We start from the raw sequence: 27,096 nt of genomic DNA on the forward strand, positions 1-27,096 counted from the left end.
ATTTATTGTGACTTTTTGTTATATATCGTGCTTTGTTATTTGTTTGTATATATATTTATTTATCAATAATATATTTTTATTATTATTTTAGATATAAATAAGATTAATTTAATTCTATAATAACTTTTTTTTTGATTAGTAACCCAATTGGTCTTTCTTTATTATATAAATATGAATCGAAATTTAGAATTAAATTTTTTACCTAATCGTAAAAGAGATGCTTCCCCACAAGCAAGGCAGGAAACAATAACAGAACAAAGATACAATGAAATAAAAAATAAGTTAAATATTATAAAAACAAGTGGTCAAGAATTTTATAATGTAAGTATTGATGATATGGAATATGTTAGAAACCTAGGCAGTGGAGCATTTGGTCAAGTTACACAACAAAAATTTAAAAAAACAAAAGAACTTATGGCTGTCAAAGTATGTTTCTTGTAAAAACGAATAATATTAAATATTTAGTGTATGCATCGTTCTGGAGATGAAGAAGAGGAGAAAAGGATTATAACAGATTGTTTTGTAATTCTTGATACTCATACACATCCTAATATTGTAAATTGTTATGGAATTATAACTCATGAAAATAGTGTTTATATTTGTATGGAGGTAATGCCAACTTGTCTTCATGATTTGATTCATGAAAATTTAAAATCAGGAATTGAGGAAATATATGTGGGAAAATTGATAGTCGGAATTTTAGATGGACTTATTTATTTAAAATCAAAAAATTATATGCATCGTGATGTTAAGCCATCAAATATGCTTATAAATTACGATGGTGTTATTAAACTTTGTGATTTTGGAATTACTGGACAATTAATTGACAGTAAAATTATATCTAATGGTAAAGGTTGTCTTTTATATTTGGCTCCTGAAAGAATTGAATCTGTCACAACTTATGACTCTAGATCTGATGTTTGGAGTTTAGGAATTACAATATATGAAATGGTAAAAGGTACACATCCTTATGGTGAAGAGAATACTGGTTTTGAATTATTAGCTAAAATTAAAGAAGGTCCTGCACCTTATCTAAAAATAAATGAAGCTTCTAATGAATTAAGACAATTTGTAGGAAGATGTTTAGAAAAAAATGTTGAAAAAAGAGCTAAATATAAAGAGCTTGAAGAACATCCTCTTATTCAAACATTTCGTGGGAGGAATGTTGATGTTGCTAGTTGGATTCAAGAACTATTGGTTGAATTTTAAAAATAAAAACAATTGTTTATAGTAATTTTATCAAAATAAAATGTTTTTTTTTCCTGATTTTAAAAGGAAGGCCTCAGGGTTTGGTATGATTGAATCATTTATTATCATAAGCAGAACTGAAAGCATCAAAGGCCGAACTTGCGTCTTTCCAACATAACTAGTATCAAAGTACACTCTGTCAAGGAACGACATTGAAAGAGAAAAGACGACGGTATCGTCATCGATATCGTATTTTACTTTTTCTAGAATAAATGAGGATATCGTCATCTTTTCATTTTTTTTAAATGTTTTAACGACTATAAAAACAATAAACAAAAATTTAATAAATAGGTAATTTTATTAATAATGACTCTTAAAAAACAACATATTTAAAAAAAATCAATAGTAACAATTAATTAAAAAAAACTTCTTCTTATCTGTATTACATGGATCATTAAAAACCTGAAAAAAATTGTCAATCACTGTAGAACAAATTTCTAAACTTACCTATGATAACAAAATTAAAAATTACTTTTATATCTGAAAATAAAAAATATAATTAATTATGAATAATGTTTAAAAACTTACATTAAAATAAAAAATAAACGGATAAATGACACTTTTATTGTCCATTGAAAAATCTGAAAAAGTAATAATTAGACAATATAAAAAAATTACTAAACTTACATAAAACAGTGTTTTTATATCAAAGCCATTGTATAAAAACTTAAATTTTATATCTGAAAAAAGAAATGATATAAAATAAAAATAATTTATAAAAACTTACCTAAATAATAATATTTAAAAATAGATTATTAATTAATGTTTTATTTGAATCTAAAATAAGAAATATTATAAAAAACAAACTGTATAAAAACTCACCTAAAATTAGAAAAGATCCGTAAATATTTTTCAACAAAGTAAAACAGCCGTCTCTAAGAACGCATTAAAAATACTAAAAAGTTAATAGTTAGTACTTAAACAATAAATAAAATTTTTATGTATATTTAATATTTTTTATTCTCTATTAATCTAGAGTAAAGAATTGATATAATGTAATATTGTATAATAATAACAGTAGTTACCTAAAACTAAAAAAGTCAATAGCTATCAAAAGATTACAAACAATGAATATAATCATTTCATTAATCACTTTTATAGAAAATTTCTTAATAAAATTGAATGATTGTGTTAATCTTTTTATTTTTATGTTATTGATAGATAATACAAAAAAAAATTACTGAACTTACATAAAACATTTCTATAAAAATATTAAGAATTATTTTTATATCTAAAAAAAAGTTCTTTCTAAGTAGAATCCCGCCATCTACTGATTTAATAAAATTAACATAGAAAAAAAATAAAGTTTGATATTTGATTTTTTTAATGAAAAATGAATAAAAATGAATAAAAAAAAGATAATTGATCTTTGACTTGTACTAAATAATTTTTTTTTCTCCAAATTATGAATATTAAAAAATGTCACTAAAAATAGTGCAGCAATATTGTTTTGAAGGCATTTGCAGGGAAACATGGAGAAGTATGTTAGAAGCTACATGTATGAATTTACATGGCGGAAAAAAAAAATCAAAAATGAGGAATTTGAGTCCATGTTAAAGAACATACATTTTTTTTTATGAATTTTTAAGTGAAAAATAAAGTTTTTTTTTTTATTTTTTTTAAGTTACAAAGGGAGATTGTAAAAAGATCTCATGCCTCAAAATTTTATAAAAAAAAAAATTTTTTGAGAGAAGTTATAGCTCTTTGAAAATGGTGGGGTTCTACTTAGAAAGTATCAAAAATAATTATTTGAAAATATGACGCAAAATTTAAGATTTTTAAAAAAATTTTGTTGACCGTCGTCAATTTGCTTTCAGTAGACCACATACCTACATTATTTTATATATTATATGCCTTCTTTTTATATAAACTGAAATTAACATGTAAATTAAATTTATCATAATTTAAATAATTAATAAATACATATATATATATATATATGTTTTTAATATTTTTTTCACAATATTAATGACATGAAAGAACTTTTTCTATCAAAATTATTGTATAAATATGTTGTTAAGCACAAACCAATATCTTCTACTATTCTTCATTCTGTTTCAATGAATCTTGAATCTTTGTCCGGAAATCTAGTACACGTAAATGCAATCGTTCGTGTACGTTAATTATTTACTTATTTTTTTAATAATATTTTTTTAGGATAATATGCCAAATGGCAGTGATATTGGATGTGTTGTAGCAATTCATGACGTTCCAGGTAATGATAAAAGTTACTGCAGTTTATTTAAAAAAATGACAAAAAAAGGGATTCGTTTCCTTGCTATTAATTTGCCTGGTTTTGGATATTCATCGTATGATGATAATTTGAAGTGTAATAGTGATGAACGTTTAAGTTTTACAAAAAATATTTGTAAAGAATTGTTACATTCAAATGATAATGTGTTATTCATGGGCTTGGGTAGAGGATGTGAAACAGCAATTAAAATGACTCAAGAATGTTATCCAAGAAAAACAATAGGTTGTGTTGTAATGTCACCTTATGGAATTAAAAATGATCATCTTCGTGATCACACATTGTTATTTTCAATAGATCACTTATTTTCTTCATTAAAAATATTTGGCTCACACCAAATTAAACCTTTACTTGATATAAGTAAGTAATTATTCAAGATAAAAATATGTTTTAGTTTATGGTTATCAAAAAAATTATTATCATGATATACATATGGTTAAAATTCGAGGATCACAACCAATTAAAAGGACAATTAAAGAAATAGACTTTTCAACATTACCACCATTTCTAGAACAAATTGTAAAACGAAAACAGAAATTTTCACTGCTTTATGGTAGTAGAAATAAAATAATTAAACCTGAATTATCACTTTCTCTTACAAAATTTGTTCCAAAGTGTAAGTTCTTAAATGTTTTTGGAGGAAATGAAAAAAATGTTATTGAAGTAATAAAAAATAACTATGAAAACGGTGATCTAAATACAGTAATTAATATTGAATACTCAAAACATAAAATCCAAAAATCAGCTCCAGAATTTATAGTTGATCTTTGTGAAGCAATGTTGCAAAATAATAAACAAAAATCAAAATAATTTTTTAATTTAATTTGATATATTTTAACAATAAATTACCATACACTTTAATAATTAACTAAGCACGTGATTCTGCAGTTAACTTTTCAAAAAATTCTACTTTAGAACAATATCCAATTGTCCATGGGTGATCAGGGTGGAAATGTTTCAATTGATTTATTAATCTTCCTTGACTTTCAGCTGACTTACCAAGATAAGAATTAACAACATATAAATTAATACATACTTCAGCATTATCTGCATCTTTTTGTTGAGCATCAATTAAAAGCTTCTCTGCCTCTTCGTATTTTTCTTGTTGAATCAAACATGATGCTTGTGAAACTAACAAAGAAACTGTTCCACCATATTTATCAATCAATTCTTGATATGTATAGAAAGCATCCTTTAGTTTATCCTTTCCTAATGCTGTATTAACCCAAGCAGAAGCAAGTTGTGTAATAGTTGCATCTTCATCTATTTCTTGCATTTCTTTTAATTTTTTCATAGCAAGATCTACTCTATCAATTTTTAAAAAAACTTGAATCATTGTTGCTTGACCTTCCAATGAAGTACAATTATTTAAAAGACGAAGAGCATTTTCAAAATCAGATTCATTTATGTAAATAAGAGCAGTTAAAAGACAAAAATGTTCATTAGAAGCATCACCAGTTTTAACATCTGAATCAATTTCAGTAACAATATTGCTTCTTTCATTTTTATTTGAATAATATTCAGCGAGACGTCTGAGACATTTTAATGAAATAACATCAGTATCTGGAGAGATTTCTGACAATACCAATGAGTGTTTATTTTGAGCTATAAATGAACGATACACAAAACTGCTTTTTTCTTCTTCCTCATCATTAGTTTTGCAAGTAACTTTCTAAATAAAAATTAAAACATCACAAAAAAAAATATTAAACTAACCTCTGCAGCTTGAATACATTGTTGATAATTTCCTAAAAAATAGGCATTTTTTACATTAAAAAGATTGTCAACACTCATAATAATTTTATCTAAATATTTTCTAAAATACAAAGACTATTATTTAGTACACGTCAAAGTTCCTCTCTTGGTAAAATAATACAATTTTCGTTTTAAGAATATATTTATTTTAAATATTAATAAAAATAAATTTACTTTGCAATAAAAAAAATTTTTTTTTTCGGAAGATAACAATAATTATTTAAAAAAAATTTCTTAATCATTGAATATAACAGATAAAATAAACCATATAAAATTTAAATTAAAAAAAGTACCAGATAAAAATTTATAATAATTTATTGATTAATTACAATTTATGGAGTTAGTTAGTTAGTTAACATGAAAATTAAAACTCTTTTTTTTTTATAAAATATTTGATTAGTCATTAGTTCATATTTACAGCCATGTATTACACTACTCAAATACATATTGAAAGACAACAAATTTAAATTAACATCATCCTAGTTTTGTCAGCAAATTCAATCATTCAGGATATCCTGCATCATAGTCTAGCATTATAACTCTCGTATCTTCTATTTGATTATGTCCTCTTGATCCAACTGCGGCAATTAACATTGTCGGTGTTGCTACAATCTTCCATATACAACCACCAAGTCCGGCAGAATCTAATGTCAAAAGATCTCTAATATGATTTCCTGTTTCTGCACACCATAACTTAACTTTTCCATCGTCACTGCTAGAAACAATATATCCATCATCAAGAATCTCAATACTTGTAACAGCGGATGTATGCTTTCTCATTCCAGCTAATGTATGTATACATTCACCTTTACGAATATTCCAAATTTTTATGGTTGTATCTGCGTTACCAGATACCAAAATATCACCTTTTAATCTCATTCCAGATGTTAAAGATTGATGACCAAAAAGAGTGTGTAAGGCTGTGCCTGTAGTTGCATTCCACACAATAATTGTTGTATCTAAACTACCACTAATAATTATATCTTGTGGAGAGTCAAACAAAACAGAATAAACTCTGTTACTATGACCAACAAGTGTATGAATTCCATTTCCTGTTTGCAGACTCCATATTTTTACAAAGTAATCGTAAGCTCCAGAAACAATTCTCTCTCCATCAAATTGAACACACCTGACAGCTGCTAAATGCCCTTGTAGTATTCTAATAAGCGCACCTGTTTTTATATCCCAAACACGAAGAGTACAATCTCGAGATCCAGAAACAAGAATGTTACCATGTAAAGCCATACAACGTACTGTTGATGTATGGCCAATTAAGTCATGTAACAATTTACCTGTTTTTGTACACCAAACTTTAACAGTCCTATCTGTTGAACCACTAACTAATATCTTACAATCATCAGATAATTGAGATGTCCAAACGCCTCCATTATGTCCTTCCAATGTATGGGTACACTAAAAAAAATGTAAAGAAAAAGTATGAAATATATAGAAATAAAAACATACTGTAGCAGTATAAGGATTCCAAATTTTTAATTTATTATCATCACTACAGGTAACTACAATATCAGATCTAACATGAAGACAAGTAATAACATGTTCCTCATGGCCTTTTAATTCACATCGATAAGTTGGTGTAGCATTGAACCAATTTCTTGTTGTCTTTAAAGATCTTAAATATTTTGCCTTCCAATGACATCTTTTAAAACAACTTGGTAAATTAATTATTGGAACTGGTGATTCTTGGCGAGGTGAATTTGTTGGAGGTGTTAGAGCTCTATAAGAGCGTTTTTGTTGTGTTTCTCTTAGATTTATCCAATTTCCTGTACGAACAGCTTGTTTGTTAAGTAATTTTATACAATCTCTTTTGCACAAATTTTGCCATAATTTTGGATCTTCTGCTAATTTTTTCCAAGTAATACTTGTCATTGATGCACGTATAATATCAGCAGCTGATAATCTACTTAAAATTTCTAATGATATTTCGTAGGGTAATAATGCAATAAAATCCTTCAAAAAAAAAGGATCAACTAAATATTTAATTTCTCTTTTTGTTTCCATACCCGTCTTATTAACAAAAAGTTCTAAAGCTCTAGATTTCTCATCTTCACTCATGTTTTGAAACATCTTAACCCAAGACATTTCTGTTGAACTTTCATTAATACAATTTTGTTTTTTACGAAGTACAATTGAAGATAAAAATCCAGCTGATTCTCCATTTATATTAGGTTTCTTATTACATATTACTTCCTCATCTTGAAGCGTCGATTTTCGTTTAGACTAAAATAAATAAAAATTAGAATCGATTTATTTCTTTTAGATAAATATAGTATATGTCAATTTTTTTTTAATACTTACTCTTGAACGCTCAAAATTCTTAACTTGCTTATTGTTGTCTTTTGACTGTAGTTTTAATGGTGTAGATTTAGTATCATTATTTTTTATAGATTTTGTTGAAGAGCGCAGCTCACGCATTGTGTAAAACAATGCACCGTGAAATGACCCCTAGAGATTTAAATAAATAAGTATAGTAATTAAAAAAAATAATAAAATATTATTTATTATAATATGTAAATCTAAAATATTCAATTGATTCAAACAAGAACAAGCAAAAGATCCTAACGACAATTGATTTCGTTTGAATGTTTTAAATATAAATGAGTATAGTGTTGAGAGAGAGAACAAAACATTGTCATAAAGACAGACAAACACAGAGTAATTGAGATAAATTTGGCTTAAAATGATGACTGAATACGCGAAAAATGCTTAATTAATATTTTAATATACAAATTATTTTCATAGCAAATATAAAACAATCTTCTCTATTATAAGTTCAATAACTTAGAATTTTCTTTCAAAAACATTACAACATCTTATGTCGAAAATGGTATGATGTATATTTAGATGATATTACTTAATCAACATTTTTACTTTAACAATTATATAGTAATAGTATATTTTCTTATTATCCCAAAAAGAAGTATTAAATATAAATCAGAGTATCATCAATATTATAATAATATAAATTAAATATAAGATAAAAATTTAACTGGTCAATTAAAATTAAAAAGTATAATGGAAACAAAAGTGTAAAATAATGTCAAAATATAGTTTTTAACCAGTATTATTTATACTAAACAAAGTTTCAAGAATATTCTAAAATTTTTCATTTTTTTTCTTTAAGCAATAAGAGGACTAGATGTAATATTCCTTAAAGTAAAACTAAATTAAATAATAATTAGTTATTATACTCATTCACAAACTAATAATTGTACAAATATTGTTGAAAAGTAACACTTATAATAAATTATTTTTAGATAAATTCAAGATAGCAATTAATATTGAATGTAGCTTTGCTTTTTTTTGCCATAGATTATTTTTTAAAGCATCTTGTTAAAACAAACTTATATAAATAACAACATAATATTATTCTTGACATATATATGTCATATTGTGATTGAAATTTTAGCTTTGGTAAAAATAAAATATTTATAACGCTTAAAAAAATTAAAATATTTTAGGAAATTATCGTACAGTATAATGATTGTGTAGTTCTAACATAAATAAGAAAAAAAATATTTTACTTACAACACATATTGTAAATATCTGATAGATTTGTCGAAGTTGGCATAGTGACAAAGAAGATATAATTTTACCTTTAAAGTAATATGTACACTATTTATTAAATAAAATACATGTACTTTTAAAAAAATATTCTACTATTTTTTTAATCGAAATTATTATGAATGCAAAAAAATTAACTTCACAACTTTTTGTTATTTTTAATTACATAAAAAGCAAGCATATAGATAAAGAAACTTCAAATATGCATAACAAGCAAGGAGAATTGTAAAGATTTAATCTAAATTAAAGTGATTTTTTATTCTTTATGTTGTTATCAGTTTCGACGTCACTATCTGCTGGTCTTTTCCTTTCATTTGATATGCTTTCATCACTAGGATATATGACATTTACGTTAAATTCATTTTCCATATTAGTACAAAAACTTGAAATGATAGACGTCGTTGCGTTGATTAAAAATAAACCCGGAATACTTGAATCGGGAGTTTGAGCAGTAAATTTGACTCTCGTTTTAGTAACCATTTCACAATACATACCTTCAAATGGTGGTGAATTTATAATAACTCGTCTATTAGCTCCAATTCGTGTTATAATTCTAGCTATTTCTTTACCTTCTTCTTTAAAAGATTTGTTTATTCTCAATTCACCTCCACCTTTTTCATTCCAAGACTTTGAAACTCTGTCAAATTGAAAAATTTTTGTAAAAAGCATATTAAAAATTTTGCATTCATCTTCTTCACCAGTTTTAATTTCTACAGGTTCTAAAGGAGTATTATTTTTATCTTTTAACTTGTATGAAGAACTTTCCAATTTATCAAAATCTACTTCATTTGTCTTGTCCTCATTAGATAAATTTTCTTCACTTTCATTTTTAGATGAAATCTTCTCTTTCTTATCTGCAAAGCTTTTTAAAAAACTGGAGGCTGATATTCCAGGATTATCAATTCCTAACTCTTTACTCTTTAAAAAATAAATATTTTAATTAAAAATTATACTTACAATATCAGGAATACATGTCTCTCCGAAAATAGGTTTGCAATCGCTCTTAGACTCTAAACATATATTATCTTTCTTCTCTTCTCCAACTTTTTTTTCATGTCTTGCTTTAAAAAGTGACTGACCAAATACAAATTTCTTCACTATTGGTTGCGATATAGGTTTAGGCACTTCTTCAGCTTGTTTGATTGTATCATCAAATTCAGGTTCTTCTGTAACTTCATATTTTTTAAAAACTGAAGCCGAGGGTTTAATATTATCAAAAGATAGTTTAGAAGAACCTAATAAAGAAGATTTTAAACCTGAATTATCGGATAATTTATTTGAATCTGGTGCATTCATAATGTAACACAAAATGTTACTGTAAGTATGAGAAAAAAAAAAAAACCCTACTTACGAATATATAAATAAATTGTTTTAAAAAGTAATTTTTAAAGTTTCGTGATGAGAATTTTGGAATATAGTATATGTAAGCGGTTGCCGTAAATGCATAATCATAGTTCTTCTCTATTTAGGTCACAGCTGTTTTTTATATTATTGTTAATGAAAGAAATAATTTTTAATTAATGAATATTTTTTCAAATTTATATAATTATTTTTTTTTATTAGAACTTTTACGAAAAATTTTTGTTTCCACAAAAAAATGTTTTTTGATAATTATAAAGTAATCACATAATATTCATTAAAAAAATTAGTATAAAAAAAAAATCATTTTATTATTTTTGGAAAAAAAAAATGTACATTATCTTAAAAATTAACTTATACTAGTAATTTAAAATAATTTTATAACTAAAACAACATGATGGAATTTCTAAAAAGTTTTAGAAAAATTTTTTTTCAATTTTTATAAAGGAAAAATAAGGATAAATAAACAATTTTTGCCATAAGTATCATTCATGTTTTGTTACATATAGTTTTATTTATAAAATAATATTAATAACAAATATAATAAAATTGTTTGAAAATGAGGAACCAAAAAGTTTCTGCATTATACACCTTTCTCAGTTTTATTTATTTAACAGACAGTTAATATATATATAAATTATTATTATTATTTAAAAAGATAAGCTTTTTAATTTAAATGTGAAATTTGTTGATAACATATTTCATATATAATTTTATTATTATTTTTTTTTATAGTATTAAAAATATATTTTAAAATTTGTTTTAGAAATTTGTTTATATACTATTTGTAAGCTTAATATAGTTAAATTTTACTTATTTTGGTTAACCGTATTAAAATTTGTGTACTCATTTTTAAAAAAATAAATAAATCTACAATTTATTTGAATACTATTGTAATTTTCTTCAAATATGTTACTATAAAATGATATTAAATTATTTGATTAATGTTATTTTGTAATATTTGCTTACTAACTAAATAAAATGTCTGAAACTACTAATACCGCTGAACAAGCACAAACATCTCTTCGTGGAGCTCCTGAAACAAGAAGCTCATTTGATTTCAAGCAGGAACATGATAATTTTGTTAAAAGCCTTTACAATACTCAAGATCCTACACTTAAATCTATTTTGACTAAATTTGAAGAGATAACCAATCAAAAAAGAGAGTTTTTGGTTTATGGAATTAGTGGTATATTAGCACTTTATTTGATTGCAGGATCAGCTGCTCAATTGGTTTGTAACGCTATCGGTGCTGGTTATCCTTCTTACAGATCGATTAAGGCTGTCAAAACAAATGATAAGAATGATGATACTCTTTGGTTGACATACTGGTGTGTATTCGGTGCATTCAGTTGCTTTGACTTCTTTGCTGATTCTATTTGTGGTATCTTTCCTATTTATTGGCTTTGTAAAGTAAGTTTTATCTCGTATTTATTATTTTATTTAATTATAGGCTTTATTCTTGTTGTACCTTTCTTTACCACAAACTAATGGAGCTATAAAACTCTACAATGGATTTGTAGAGCCAATCTACCAAAAGATGGAAGTTTTCTTTGGGGGGAAACAATAAATATTCAATGTAAAACTATTTTTTGTAGATATATTATCTGATGACTATATAATTTATTTATAATCGTCCTTGAATCTTTCTATATATATATATATAGGCTAAATTCGAGATAATAAAAATTTTTTTCATATCTAACATATCTTATAATAATTTTTGTTTGTATAATTTCACAAAAGCATATGTTTTTCAAAATTTCTTATAAATTTTTGGTGATTTTATGTGTTACCTAAAAAATTAATAATGGGTATTTCTTATAACATTGTACTATATTTTTATTGGAAAACTATATATTAGTGTAATATAATAATCAGAATATAAATTGTTTTTATTGATGTTTTTTTATTATCAAATTGTTGTAGCTATTTATGTAACACAATTTTTTTAATTTTAAATCAAAATTGAATAATATGTAGAATATTTATAAATTTGAAATATTAATTTTTTAAAAATTATTAATTTAAAATTTTCTTTACAAAATTATCTGAAAATTATAAAAAAAAATTTTTCCTGATATTTATTTATCAGTTAATGATTTGTAGAAGAAATTAGTATTAATTTTACAGATAAAATGATAAGAAATTCTTTAAACCTAACAAAAACTTTATTTAATAATACTAGAATATTTCAAATGTCTGACGAGGCACCACGTAGAAGAAAATTTAAAGCTGGTCGTGGAACTGGTGATAAAGGTAATTTTAAATTATTCATTTTTATATCAGTTAATTCTAGGTAAAAGTTCACTTTATACCAATGAAAGACGAATGAAAAATGATCCAGTATTTCAAGCATTAGGTGCATGTGATGAATTAAATTCTTTTTTGGGAATTTGTCGTGAGTTTGCTGGACAAAATACTGAACTTTCTGATGTTGAAAATTTAATTTCAACATTACAATGTTGTTTACAAGATGTTGGGGCACATATAGCTACACCACAAGGAACTGGTAGTTTGAGAAAACAAAATTTAACACAATTTGAAGATTGGTATCCAAATTTTGTTGATAACAAAATTGATGAATTTGCCGAAAATCTTCCACCAATCAAACAATTTATACTTCCAGCTGGAGGAATTTTAGGATCCCATTTACAATATGCCAGGGCTCTTGCAAGAAAAGCAGAAAGAAAAATGATTGATCTTCATAATGAAGGTTCAATAAATGATAATTCTATAAAATTTATGAATAGAATGAGTGATTTATTATTTGTTCTAGGAAGATACGCATCTGTCAAAACAAAGAGCACAGAAAAATTGTACCTTAAACCCACAAAAATGGATGATGAAACTAATCTTCTTTGGAAAACAAGAGATTTTTCAAAAAATGAAACATAAATAAAGTATAAAATATTTTTTTGTTTTTCATCCTCTATAGTTATTCATAAGAAAATTTATCTACATAAATAAATATTTTTAAATATATTTAGGTAGTAGATAAAATGTAAAAATGTTTTTCGACTTTTTATTTTTTAATATAAAACAAGCATGAACTTTTTTTGATATTGATGTTATTAGTATATAATAAATGATTATTATATTTTCAAATATTAAAATTTATATATATATAATATAAAATGATTTTTTTAAATAAAGTTATTATGAATAAAAAAATTTTTTAATTATAATTACATAACATTTTAAAAATTTTATAAAATATTTACAATTATTTAAAAAAATAAAACATTTTTGTTATTTTAACTTATTTAAAAAAGTTTAAATTTTTATATTACAAAATTGGTTTGGCCTTTGTAACTAGAAAAGAGTTGTTTTAAGACCACATACAAATAATTGGAAAAATGTAACTTGTATAGTGTTATTTTTTAGTATTATTTTAATTGGTATAAATTTTTCAACTACAATAATAAATATTAAATATTTTTTTAAATTTTATCATATTTTTAATATAAATTAAAAAATTAAGTTAATTTTTTTTTATTGAATTAGATGTTATATAATTTGTTTACATAACTTATTATTTGTTTACTGTTTTAATATTTGACTAAATTGCATTAGTAGTTTTGTTGTTCTCGATTTCTATAACTTTAGTTATAACAAAAATTCACTATTTTAATAATATATTTATAGTTTTGCTATATATAGTACATTTGTAAATGCTTATTGAATTAAATTTATTCACACACATATAATATGGATTCATTTATAAGTTTAAATAAGTTATGTGAAAAACTTGGTTCTGAAAAACTATTAATATCAAATGAATTAAAAACTATACAAAAATTACATGAACAAATTAATGACCATTTATCTAATTTACAAAAATCATCTTGGCTAAATAAACAAGAACAGGTATATATATTATTTATTTATATTTATAAAATTGAATTATTTTAGTTTTTACTTTACAATTTAATTCATCATCATCCATCAATTTCTCCAGACAATTGTAGTAGATTGATAGAAGAATTATCATCTTCTAATTTTAGTGAAGCATGGAAAGGTTTTGGACAACATCATACTACATTTACACAAATTTTTAATATTCTTTATTCATCACCACAATCTGTTGCAGAGTTATTAGCGGCCTCTGATAATATTGAAAAAGTCAATGGAAAATATAGTACAGATGATTTAGTACGATCTATTTATTCGTCTTTATTTTTATCATGTATTTTTCCACTAGATGAAGCATTAATGTTAAAAATTTTTAAACATTTAATTCCATTGCAAATAATTTCCTCAAATGACCCTAGAAAAGTTCTTCGTCGCGGAAATCGTACAATTTCAAAATTATTTAGATTATTTTTTGATGGATTATATCCAGCAAAAATATTTATAACATCAGCGTTACATGATGCTATATTAGAAGTCTTATCAGGTGATAGTCTTTTTTTAGATGTTGATCCTACTAAATTACTTCAACGTTTTTCAAAATCAATGAGAGAATCAAAATTTGGTAAAGATGAAACATCTTTTTCATATCTTGAAAAAGTAACTATTTATAGAAAAGAAATTGTCCAAAAATTAGTACATTATGTTAAAAAATTTATTGATGGAATTAATCAGGCAATGATATGTTTTCCAAATTCACTTACTTGGTTTGTCAAAGAAATTAAAAATAGTTTTTGTAACAATGTAAATAATAAAATATTAAATAACGAAATAACCTTAATTTGTACAGAAATAATTTTTACTCATTTTATTTGTCCAGCTATTTCTAATCCTGAATATTTAGGAATTATATCAGATACACCTATAAGCAATGTGGCAAGATTTAATTTAATGCAAATTGGACAAATAATTCAATCATTAGCTATGTATCAATTTGAAAAACCTTCTTTTAATACATCTGATGTATTTGATGAATTAGACGTTACATCAATGAGTAATATTGTAACATCAATTTTAAATTCACCTAATGTACCATGTGATACATATTCTATAAATATAATAAATAATGAAGATGGTGATGAATTATATCAACGAAAACATTTTACATGTTCAATTTTTGATGCAAAAGTAATTATATCATATCTTCGTACACCATGTATTGAAGCTATTTCTGATCAAAATATTAGAAGAGATATGAGAAATTTACTTCTTCGTATGCCATCTGAATTTACTACTGAAAAAATAACTGAAAATTTAAATGTTATTTCAAATATATCAAGAACTGATTCTCCCTCAAGAACAAATAAATTAAGAAGTATTGCAGATAGAGGAAAAAGACTTTTACACAATCATCCATCAAAATTATCATCATTTGTTAGATCTGATTCTGTTGGACATAATTTATCATCATCACCAGTACAATGTTCTCCCAGTTTACAAAATATTTCTAATATAGAAATAGATATTGATAAAAATATGTTTGAGGTTGTTATATTACCCTTAGGAGATATAAAAGAACCAGTTGGTTTATTAAGTGAAGAAAAATTTATGTCATCACTTCATTTTAATAAAAAATATTCCATGGGAAATAAATTAAGAATTGAAAAAAAAGCAAGATTTGTAACAAATACTGAAAGTTTAATATCAGATCAAACTATTGGATCAATTGGTGTTGATTGTGGTGAAGAAGAAAATCCATCTATATGTTCATCATTAGATGATAATTTACCAAATGATAATGATAATGTTGATGGTGAAGATATATCAACATTACCAGATAATTTTAGTAATAATACTGTTAGTGATGACGGAAATAGTAGTTCTGATGATGATGGTGATGATGATGATGATGATGATGTTGATAATAATGTTGATGGTGATGATGTTAGTGTAGACAGAAGAACATCAATATCTATGGTTCAACATGAACAAAATGATGCTCCAGCTTCATCAACAAGAGCTGCTGTAGCACCAGATCCAATACCAGTAATGCCTTATGTTCCTGTAACTGTAAGAAAACAAAATCCAGAAGGGTTAGAAGAACAATTTGGAAAATTTGGAATTCCAGAAATTTCAACAAATCAAAAAAATAAAGATGATACATATAGTTTAGTTTCTGATTCTTGGAGTACTGATGTTGTTGCTTCAGATAATGAAGGTATTAGTGAAAAAAATGATAGAAGTACAAGGGGAAGTTCTTCAAATACTGTTCATTCTACACCATTACAAAGTGGAAATCTTTTAGTTCCAAATCAAAATGGTTTAGAAGATAAAAGTGATACTTGGAGTTTAGATGCATTGGCTAGTGATTCTGAAGCAGATCCAAATAATACTCAACGAAGACAAAATGAATCTGATACAGTAAATAATTTACAAGATAATTCTCCAACTGATGATATTTCTAGAAATGATAATGGACTTTTAAATGAAAATAATAGTCAACAAAATAAAGATAGTGGAAGTTTAATAAGGCGACAAAGTAGTGGTAGTTCGTTTTATTCAAAAAGTGAAATTGATGCTGATCCTATAAGTAATTTTAGTAACAATACTCCTATAAAAAATGAATCACAATCAAATCGTATTAGAACAGGTTTTAGTAATATTAAAAATTTTTCAAATGCTTTTGGTATGCAAAAAAAGAAAACAGAAATATTACTTGGAATTCAAAAAAAAGCTGGTCAAGCAATGAATACTATTAAAAATTCTATAGTACAATCAGATCACAATAATTTACCTTCATCAAAGAATAATTTAAATTCTATATATCAAAGTAATTCTTCAAATCAATTAATTGCTTTAGGAGAAGATGCTAGTTCATCAAATAATCATAAAAATAATTGTCTTGCTGATGATATACTAGACAAATATAAAAATATGAGAATCATAAACAATACAGAACACAATAATATTACTTTAGATAATAATATTAATTGTTTTCAAAATGAAGATGATGAACAAAAATATTATGATGAAAATAATATTCTTCATTGTAAAGCTTTCATAGATGCTAAAAAAAAATTAAGAATGACATTAAGTGGTGTTGATAATTTACAAAGTAATAAATTAAATATTACTTTACTTGATTTTGATGGAGATATATTTGAAAGAGAAAAATCTTTTTTAATTGGATTTTTAAATCTTATATTAGCTGAAGCTATAAATAATAATAATAAGATAAAAGCTGCACAAATAAGAGAAACTATACGTTGTCTTTCTATATTTAGTGGACGTAATTTACGTGATCTTATTAAAATATTGAAAGATGAATATAGAAAACGTTCTTGTTACCATGAATATCTTCAACAAAGTAAATTAACATTACTTCATTTAGAAAATTATTTATCTAAATTAGTAATGCAAATTAAAAATGAAAAAATAATTACAGAAGATTATTTATTTGAAATTTTAGTAAGAACATTTATGTCCAAACATGAAACTTTGGTAAATGAATTTATTAAAGAAATTAAGACATTAGTTGTAATGGATGAAAAAGCTGAAACATTAAATAACTTTTTAAATATTCTTAATAGTCAAGTGTTAAATGATGATATGTGGAAAGGTGCTTCACAACAACAATTGAAAATTGTTACAAAATATATTGAAAGATCTGTTTATGCTAGCATTTATAGCATTTTAATGTTTCCAAATAACGAGGTTGATATTATGAGAGATGAAGTTTTTCATAATAGTGTTAAAATAATGTCTGAAACAATAAATTTAGATCATCCTGATGTTAGAATTCCAAAACGCCTTCAAGGAGAATGTCCATGGCCATCTGCTCAAAGTGAATTAAGTATTATTAATGCTTATAAAACTCCAAAGGATAAAATACAATGTATAGTTAGATGTTGTGAAGAAATTGAACATTTAATTTGTCTTTCTTCTTCAGCTTCTGCCGATGACTTAACTCCTGTTCTCGTATATGTTATAATACAATCTAATCCAAATTCATTATTATCAACAATTCAATTAATTGATGGTTTTTATTCAAAATATTCAGAAGGTAAAGAAGCATATTTATGGGCTCAATTTACAAGTGCTGTAGAATATATAAAAAGTTTAGTTAATAAACATCTTTAATTAACAAATTGGTACTTTTCCATTTCGTCCTTTTTTAAAAATAATTAACAAAGGGTATATTACAATTGAAGAATGTGGATAAAAAAACCATTTTATTTTTTTTTTTTGTAAATATATTTTTGTAAATTTTTTTAATTATAAGAAATTATTAATAAAAGATTCCATTACAAGTAAAATAAACAAAAAGTTAAGTAGATGATAATAAATAGTTTTAAATATCAAAATGTTAATATTTAAACCAGAAGAATGATTAAAGAAACTTTAATAAATTTTTGAATAATTATTTTAATTTTCTATATACTTTCATCTAGATTATAAAAATTATCATAAATATTAATAAAAAAAATTTTATCAACGAATTACATAATTTTGCGATTGAATAAAAATATATTGAATCTTTTTTAGAGAAACTGGCGTAGTGAATTAATAAAAAATAAATTAAATAAAGTATTTTAAAAATTTAATTAAATATGTAGTAAGTTGAACATTTAACAGTTGATAAAAAGTAAAAAAAGTTTTAGAAAAATTTTTTACATAAATAACCAAAATTATCACGCAAATAAATAAATAAAAAAATTTCAAAAATAAAATTAAGAAAATTGGTAGTAGATTTTTTTAATAAAAATTTTATTAAGAAATAAATTTTAAAATCATTTACATTTTTTTATTTAATGTGTTAGTTTAAAATTTTTTATAAATCATTATTGTATTTTTAAAAAAAATTCTACATATATATTTAATATTTGAATTTTCAAAAAAAATTTCTAATAAATACGTGACTCAAAAATTAAACCATTGTTATATTCAAAATTCAAACAGTTTTAAAGGCTATAGAATATCCATAGTCACATATTCAAATTCCAAAAAAAATTGTTTTTTTTCTGTTACATTTTTAGAGGTAAAATTAGAAATCTAAAAAATTTTCAGTCAAGTTTTATATCTCTAAAAATAATAAAGTTATAGCTATGAAAATTATTCATCTAGCTCAACTTTTGAATAGAAATCGAATGAAACTAGTCCTATTTTCATATGGTAATTATTTGCTAAGATACTAAAAAGTCGGAAACAATGAATATTTTAGAAAAATTTTCGCCTTTGTTCATATCTCGCTTCAAATTCTAAATAAATGCAAGCAGAATTCTGCAATCGACTTCTAATGAGTTTTCATATGGGGTCTACCTTCAAAATTTTTTTATACCTTTAACTACTTTTGAGATATAAAAAAATGGTGACAATGGATTACGCGCGAAAAAGTACCAAACGGAGTATTTCGAGAACAGTTGAAAATTTAAAAAAGTTTTCAACGTAGGGTATACCTCAAATTGTAAAAGAAGCTCAGCGCATCTGGTTTCATGGTTTTGTGACTTCATAAACTTTAGTTATCGATAGATTATTAAAACTTTTTTTTAAACACATTTCTTATCATATCTTCATTTTTAGAAGTCCTATAAAGATGTGAATAGGCTAAATGAATTTCTCGTAAAAAATTGATCTAGAAACAATTGCTTATTTGTAAAATATCTCATTGTATCATAGAAGTCGAAATTTACATAAAAATATTCCACAATTTCGCCCCTCAACTTTGAATCCTTATAACTTCTGAAGTTTCAATTTTATAATATTGTTGATTATATTCAAAATTCATCCCATTTCAAGGGCTATCGAATGACTATAGTGGCATATTCAAATTCAAAAAAAAGTTGTTTATTTTTGATCACAGTTTTAGAGGTAAAGTCGGAAATTTAGAATATTTTTAGCCAATTTCTGAATCTTTGAAAATAATAGTGTCATAGCTGTAAAAATTAATAATCTAGACCTACTTTTGAATAGAAATCGAATGAAACTGGTCCCATCTTCATAGGACAATTATTTGCTGAGATATCGAAAAGTCGGGAACAATGAATATTTTAGAAAAATTTCCGCCCTTGGTCATATCTCGCTTCAAATTCTAAATAAATGCAAGCAGATTTCTGCAATCGACTTCTAATGAATTTTCGTATGGGGTGTACCTTCAAAATTTTTTTATACCTTTAACCACTTTTGAGATATAAAAAAATGGTGACAATGGATTACGCGCGAAAATATACCAAGTTTCATATCTCAAGAACGGTTGAATATTTTAAAAAATTTTCAACGTAGGGTATACCTAAAATCACGAATGAAGCACAGCGCATCAAGTTTCATAATTCTGTGACTTCATTGACTTGAGTTATCACAAGATTCTTAAAACCTTTTCTTTAACACATATCTTATCATATCTTCATTTTTAGAAGTCCTATAAAAATGTGAATAGGCTAAATGAATTTCTTGTAAAAAAATGATCTAGAATATAGCATTTATTTTTAAAATTTACAATATTATCATAAAAATCAAGATTTAAAAAAAATATTCCACATTTTTGCCCTTCAACTTTGAATCTTTATAACTCCTGAAGTTTCAATTTTACAATATTGTTGATTATATTCAAAATTCATCCAATTGCAGGGGCTATCGAATGACTATAGTGGCATATTCAAATTCCAAAAAAAGTTGTTTATTTTTGGTCACAGTTTTAGAGGTAAAGTCGGAAATCTAGAAAATTTTCACCCAATTTCTGAATCTCTGAAAATAATGATGCTATAGCTATAAAAATTATTACCTTATATGAATTTTCGAATAGAAATCGAATGAAACTAATCCCATCTTCATAAGATAAGTATTTGCTAAGATACTGAAAAGTCGGGAACAATGAATATTTTAGAAAAATTTTCGCCTTTGTTCATATCTCGCTTCAAAATCAAGACAAATGAAATCAGATTTTTGCAATCGTCTTCTAATGAGTTTTCATATGGGGTGTGCATTCAAAATTTTTTAATACCTTTAACCACTTTTGAGATATAAAAAATGATTACAATGGATTACGCGCGAAAAAATACCAAGCATTGTATTTCAAAAACGGTTGAAAATTCTAAAATATTTTCAACGTAGGGTATACCTTAAATTTTGAAAGAAACCCAGCGCATCAAGTTTCATGGCTCTGTGACTTTATTGACTTGAGTTATCACAAGATTCTTAAAACCTTTTCTTTAACACATATCTTATCATATCTTCATTTTTAGAAATCCTATAAAAATGTGAATAGGCTAGATAAATTTCTTGTAAAAAAATGATCTAGAATATAGCATTTATTTTTAAAATTTTCAATATTATCATAAAAATCAAGATTTAAAAAAAATATTCCACAATTTCACTTCTCAACTTTGAATCCTTATAACTCCTAAAATTTCAATTTTAAGATATAGTTTATTATATTCAAAATTCATCCCATTGCAAGGGCTATCGAATGACTATAGATGCATATTCAATTTCCAAAAAAAGTTTTTTTTTTTAATTTTTATTAAAAAAAGTTTTCTTAAATAATAAAAAGATATTTGATAATAATTAAAAAAAATGCATAAATAAGTAATTTATTAAGTAAAAAAAATTTTAACTTTATATTAATAATAAAAGTCAAATTAGAGTTTTTTTTTTCAGATTACAAAAAAAAATAGAAAACATTATAGTTATTTTAAAAGTGATGAAATATTATTTAATAGAAAAAAATAAACAATTGTGGAGAAATTTTGATTTAGCAATAGTATTATGTAAAAAAATTTTAAAACAATTTTTTGTTTAAAATAGGTAGCAAATAAAAAATTACAAAAAAAAATTAATACGCTTGAAATATACTTTTTATTTATAATAAACTTTATTTTTTAATTTTATTAATAAACTTCAACTTTTTTTTTATTAAATTTACTAAAATATGTTGTTATTGGTGATTTTGCTGTTTCTGTTATAATAACATTTTTTTTAATTTGAAAGAGAGAAAAACAAATAAAATTTAAAAATTCATTTCTTAATTTTTTACTTGATATAAGTAGTAAATATGGTTGACATGTTGTTGAAATTGTTGAACTATATGTACCAAATGATTGAGCTAAATTTCTAATTACTTTATGTTTTGTATATACAGCAAATAATTTTATCCAAAATCGAAGAGAAACGATGAATATTGCAATTGTTCCACAACAACAATATATTGTTAATGATAAATTATAATTATTCTTTCTTTCAATTTTTATTGAATTTGATAAACTAATATAACATGAAAATATTTGAATAATTAATATAATAGCTGATAAACCAGAGGATACTATATTATTTATTTTAGATATTTCAGGTTCTTTCATTGAATAAACATATATTTGAGTTGCATTATCATATTTTAATTCAACTTGTCTACCATATTCATATGAGAATATTATAAATGGTGTAAAAAATTGAATAAATATTGTGATATAAATAATTTTGCTTGACCATTTTATACGATAAAACATAGGATATAAAATTGCAATAGTTCTATTAATACTTAGACAAAAAATACCAAGAATTGATATAAAAGTACAAGTATATCCTAGTACTGGTAATGTATAAAGTGGTATAGGATTATATTGATAAAAATTTATAAACCATCCAAAAGAAGGTATAAAGTAAAATATTTTTGTTTTTAAAATTTCAAGAACATTTCCAAAAAATCCAATAATATAAGTTTTATAAAAAGCATTTGTTCCATCTTTATCTTTTTTTTTAATATTTTTAATTAATAAAATAACAACAAATAGATATAATATTAATGACAAAATTTCAAATATTATAATTATTATATCCGTAGTAAAATACATTTAAAATTTTATATAATAAATGTTAAATTTTTTCATATCAAAATATAAATTACTTTTTCACATGAAAAATTATGAATTTTTCAAATAAAATATATGAAGTATATTTTTATTTTCATATTAAAATGTATATATAAAGCAATATATTATAAAAAATATTATAATGTTGAAGATATTTAAAAATATGTAAAGTTTTGATTTCAATTGAAGTATAGTATATTAATAAAAGTATATGATATATTTTGTTAAAAATTAATTATCCTTATCAGTAAATTAATTGTACTTGATATTTTTTTTTCATAAAATGCTACATATTCTAATCTAAGTATTTTGTTTGTTATTAATAATACTCAAGATTTATATGTTGACAATATATAAGAAATGAAAAAGTATCAAATGATTGACCAAAATTTCTAATAAAATTATCATATAAGCTTCTATAATGTTTAATCCAAAAATTGTATTGTTGTTATAGTTATTCTAATTGTAAAAATTAAACAATAAATTGTTAAAGAGAATTTGTTTTAAATTTAATTATTTATTAATGATATTTAATAAAATTTGTATAATTAATGAAATATAACTAAATATAAGTAAAATAGTATTATTAAACTTTGAAATTTCAGATATTAATGATAAATAAACATATCATTTAGTATTAATATTATATACTAATTTATCTTTTTTTTCAAATTGCTAAAAAAATACAATCATAAGCAAAATAATTGTTCCAGCAATATCTATTCTAATAGTCCATAAAAATCATTTATTTTAAAAAAAAATAAGGAAAATTTATTACAATAAATCTATTTAATGTGATACAAAAACTATCTATTATATAAGAAAATGTAATTAGATGATCAATTTCATCATTCGTGTATCATGATATATTATTATTTTAATAAAAATTAATAAACACAAGAAAGATCTGGAATATCAACAAATATTATATATTTTATAATTTCAAGTACATTCAAAATACAACTTATTATAAATATTATATTAAAATTATTCATAAAATGTTCATGTTTTTTTGTTATTTTTGTAAAAAATATTAAAATTGATATAAAGAAAAATAATAAAATGATTTCAAAAGATATAATTTAAAATTCTAAACACATAATTTATTTATTATAATATTGTTTTGGAACAAATATTAGTTAATTATATTATATATGTATATTAAAGATAAACAAAAACTATCAAAAAATATAATTTAAAAAAAAATTATTTAAAAATCGATATATATTTTTTAATAATTAAAATTTTTTTTTAAAATAAAAAATTATAAAAATATAAGTTATTATTTAATAAAGTATAGTAAAAATAAAATATTAAATTAATTTATATTTATACATTTTTATCAAATTTTATATATATGACTATTTTTTATTTTTTAACACTTGAAAATATAATATAACATAAATTTCTAATTAATATACATATAATAGTAAATATTAAAATAATGAAAATTAATTAATTTAATATTTTTTTAATTAGAAATAGAAATTTTATAACAAAATTTAACAATATATTTATAATTATTATGTTATTTTTATGGTAAAATTTTTTCGTGTACCGTTAATAGTGGCATTTGACGATAATTCTAAAGTTGTATTTTTAAAAATTAAAAATCTTAAAAATTTATCACGTAATTTTTTATTTGATAACATTAATAAATATGGTTTACTACATGATTCAATTGTTGATGTCCATACACCTAAAATTTATTTTTATATTATAAAATTTTATTTTATCTATTTACCTAATGATTGTCCAAAATTTTTAATTGAAGAACTATTTTTATAAACACCAATAAATTTTATCCAATATCTTGTGGTAATTGTTGAAATACCAATAGTTGAAATTGAAGAATAAATTAATAAATCAATCCAATGATTATTTTTTACTTTTCCATTATTTTTTTTATTTGAAAAAATAATTTTATAAAAATTATATAAATTTAAAAAAATATTTGAAAATAATATTAAAGTACTAAAGATAGGAGCAATAGTATTATTTAAACGTGATATATAAGGATCTTCCATTGAATAAGCATATTCATTTGTTCCATTATAATATTTAAGTTTTGCTTTTTTACCAAATTCATAACTAAAAACACAAATTGGTAAAAATAATTGTAAAATTAAATTAACTTTAATTGTCCATTTTGACCATTTAATTTTGTAAAAAATTGGAAAAGTTATTGCAATAGATGTATGAAGTGCCAAACATACACTATCTAATGCTGAAGCATGTGTACATACATAACTTAATATAGGAAGAGTGTAAGATGCTACAGTACTACTTAAAATAGATATAAACCATCCATATGATGGAAATGAAAAAAATATTTTTGTTTTAAAAATTTCAATAACATCAATTCCATAAGCAATAAAATATGATATATAAAATGATTTCATAAAAATTTCATTTTCTTTTTTAAAACATAAACAAATAAATATAGTAACAATAGTATAAAATATTAATGAAAAAATTTCAAATGATAAAATAATATAATCAAATATTGTAATCATTTAAATATATATTAAATAATATTAAATTTATAAATAATATTTTTATTTTTATAAATATTCTTTAAATTTTATCTCTTAATTTTGTTAAATATTTTATATAAACTAATTAATTAAAAAATAACTTTTACTTAATTTTTTAATCATTTAATGATATTATTATGTTCAAAGTATAAAAACCAATTTAGTATTTTATTAATGATTATTTTATTACTTAATAATTTTAATTCACTGCATATATATATAATTTATTTCTTAGAAACTTTATTTATTATATTTTGGTTAAAAAGAATAATTTAAATATTATAAGTTTAATAAAAATAAAATGTAATTATTCTAAATAACTAACTTTTGGTTTATTCGTATTACTTGATACAATATCAACACTAGTTTTTCTTTTTCTGCAAAAATTAAAAAAATCATTTCTAATATTTTTATTAACAATTAATAATAAGTATGGTTCTGATGTGGTTGTAATTACTGAAGTCCAAGTACCTAAAATTAGAAAAAATAATTTTTAATTATTACTTTCTTTTTTAAATATATTTTTAACAAAATTAGATTAATATAATAGTTTATAAATACAAAAAAAATTTTTATATATTAAATATACCTAATGTTTGACCAAAATTTTTCAAAGAAATATTTCCTTGATATGAACCTATAAATTTTATCCAATAACGAAGTGAAATTGTAAGATTGCCTAATGTTGCTGCAAAACAATATACAACTAATGATAAATTAATTCGATACTCCGTCATATGATTTTTGTCTTTTTTTGATACTAATAATTTATAAAAATTAATAATATTAAATAAAATTTGAAGAATTAAAATTATAGTACTAAAGATAGTAGCTACTGTATTATTATATTTTGATGTTACACTATTTTCTGATGAGTAAACCCATTTTTGAGTATTTCCATCAAATATAAGTTTATCTTGTTTACCATATTTATGATGAAAAACAATTATAGGTATTATGACTTGAATAAATATATTTATTAGTATACTATATTTTGACCATCTTAATTTGTAAAAAAAAGGAAAAATAGTAGCTATTAAACGATTAAGTGACAAGGAAAATGATCCAAGAAGTGAAGCAAATGTACAAACATAACCCAATGCTCCAATTGTATAACGTGGTATTGGATTATCACGATAAAATTCAGTAAAGTAACCAAATGATGGTATTGAAACGAATATAATTGTTTTTAACAGTTCAATTTGATCAATAAAAAAACCTATTATAAAAGCTGTATAAAATGAATTCATATTATCCTTGTCATTTTTTGAAAATTTGGTAGTAAAAAATAAAGCAATTGATGTATATAATAAACTTGATAAAAGTTGAAATATTAAAATAAAGCAATCAAGAGCAGATATCATTATTATAACTATAAATCTATAGAATAAATAAATAAATATATAATTATTTCAAAATTAAAAATAATTAAAAAATTGTGTTTTTTTAATTATTATTAATTTAAACGTTTCTTCTTACTGTAAAAAATTATTATTATATAAAACAAATAATATATAATATTTATAATAAATATAAACTTATGTAAAAAATATTGTTTTTTTTAAATAAAATATTAAATATAATAAATCTAAATTACAGTACATGTTGACATACTTCATGATATATTATTAAGATATTTATTATTATGAAA

At 22.8% G+C, this 27,096-nt stretch overlaps 10 protein-coding genes across 10 annotated transcripts; 5 read left to right on the plus strand and 5 right to left on the minus strand.

The window, feature by feature from the left end:
• Positions 1–171: 171 nt before the first annotated feature.
• Positions 172–1,209, plus strand: SRAE_0000023400 (Dual specificity mitogen-activated protein kinase kinase 7; the record flags this gene model as incomplete). Its single annotated transcript, XM_024646097.1, has 2 exons — positions 172–426; positions 466–1,209. The coding sequence occupies 2 exons, from the start codon at positions 172–174 to the stop codon at positions 1,207–1,209; spliced, it is 999 nt and encodes a 332-aa protein (XP_024500313.1).
• A 2,012-nt stretch (positions 1,210–3,221) lies between these two features.
• On the plus strand, positions 3,222–4,309 carry SRAE_0000023500 (Protein of unknown function DUF1057 family-containing protein; the record flags this gene model as incomplete). Its single annotated transcript, XM_024646098.1, has 3 exons — positions 3,222–3,362; positions 3,406–3,859; positions 3,948–4,309. 3 exons carry the CDS (start codon positions 3,222–3,224, stop codon positions 4,307–4,309), a joined length of 957 nt encoding a protein of 318 aa, XP_024500314.1.
• Positions 4,310–4,367: 58 nt separating this feature from the next.
• Positions 4,368–5,293, minus strand: SRAE_0000023600 (Coatomer subunit epsilon; the record flags this gene model as incomplete). The annotated part of the gene is made up of 2 exons (XM_024646099.1): positions 4,368–5,171; positions 5,216–5,293. 2 exons carry the CDS (start codon positions 5,291–5,293, stop codon positions 4,368–4,370), a joined length of 882 nt encoding a protein of 293 aa, XP_024500315.1.
• A 462-nt stretch (positions 5,294–5,755) lies between these two features.
• Positions 5,756–7,687, minus strand: SRAE_0000023700 (WD40 repeat and F-box domain and WD40/YVTN repeat-like-containing domain and WD40-repeat-containing domain and G-protein beta WD-40 repeat-containing protein; the record flags this gene model as incomplete). Its single annotated transcript, XM_024646100.1, has 3 exons — positions 5,756–6,667; positions 6,719–7,492; positions 7,571–7,687. 3 exons carry the CDS (start codon positions 7,685–7,687, stop codon positions 5,756–5,758), a joined length of 1,803 nt encoding a protein of 600 aa, XP_024500316.1.
• A 1,392-nt stretch (positions 7,688–9,079) lies between these two features.
• On the minus strand, positions 9,080–10,132 carry SRAE_0000023800 (Ran binding domain and Pleckstrin homology-like domain-containing protein; the record flags this gene model as incomplete). Its single annotated transcript, XM_024646101.1, has 2 exons — positions 9,080–9,754; positions 9,794–10,132. 2 exons carry the CDS (start codon positions 10,130–10,132, stop codon positions 9,080–9,082), a joined length of 1,014 nt encoding a protein of 337 aa, XP_024500317.1.
• A 1,044-nt stretch (positions 10,133–11,176) lies between these two features.
• SRAE_0000023900 (TB2/DP1/HVA22-related protein family-containing protein) lies at positions 11,177–11,765 on the plus strand (the record flags this gene model as incomplete). Its single annotated transcript, XM_024646102.1, has 2 exons — positions 11,177–11,608; positions 11,649–11,765. 2 exons carry the CDS (start codon positions 11,177–11,179, stop codon positions 11,763–11,765), a joined length of 549 nt encoding a protein of 182 aa, XP_024500318.1.
• Positions 11,766–12,393: 628 nt separating this feature from the next.
• Positions 12,394–13,093, plus strand: SRAE_0000024000 (Cob(I)yrinic acid a,c-diamide adenosyltransferase, mitochondrial; the record flags this gene model as incomplete). The annotated part of the gene is made up of 2 exons (XM_024646103.1): positions 12,394–12,454; positions 12,495–13,093. 2 exons carry the CDS (start codon positions 12,394–12,396, stop codon positions 13,091–13,093), a joined length of 660 nt encoding a protein of 219 aa, XP_024500319.1.
• An 813-nt stretch (positions 13,094–13,906) lies between these two features.
• On the plus strand, positions 13,907–18,187 carry SRAE_0000024100 (Receptor-mediated endocytosis protein 6 homolog; the record flags this gene model as incomplete). Its single annotated transcript, XM_024646104.1, has 2 exons — positions 13,907–14,065; positions 14,111–18,187. The coding sequence occupies 2 exons, from the start codon at positions 13,907–13,909 to the stop codon at positions 18,185–18,187; spliced, it is 4,236 nt and encodes a 1,411-aa protein (XP_024500320.1).
• A 3,743-nt stretch (positions 18,188–21,930) lies between these two features.
• On the minus strand, positions 21,931–25,310 carry SRAE_0000024200 (7TM GPCR, serpentine receptor class v (Srv) family-containing protein; the record flags this gene model as incomplete). The annotated part of the gene is made up of 3 exons (XM_024646105.1): positions 21,931–22,781; positions 24,467–24,607; positions 24,653–25,310. The coding sequence occupies 3 exons, from the start codon at positions 25,308–25,310 to the stop codon at positions 21,931–21,933; spliced, it is 1,650 nt and encodes a 549-aa protein (XP_024500321.1).
• Positions 25,311–25,752: 442 nt separating this feature from the next.
• SRAE_0000024300 (7TM GPCR, serpentine receptor class g (Srg) family-containing protein) lies at positions 25,753–26,809 on the minus strand (the record flags this gene model as incomplete). Its single annotated transcript, XM_024646106.1, has 2 exons — positions 25,753–25,916; positions 26,035–26,809. 2 exons carry the CDS (start codon positions 26,807–26,809, stop codon positions 25,753–25,755), a joined length of 939 nt encoding a protein of 312 aa, XP_024500322.1.
• Positions 26,810–27,096: the final 287 nt, after the last annotated feature.

Source organism: Strongyloides ratti, scaffold srae_scaffold0000001 (genome assembly GCF_001040885.1).
Source record: "Strongyloides ratti genome assembly S_ratti_ED321, scaffold srae_scaffold0000001".
Taxonomy (NCBI): Eukaryota; Metazoa; Nematoda; class Chromadorea; order Rhabditida; family Strongyloididae; genus Strongyloides; species Strongyloides ratti.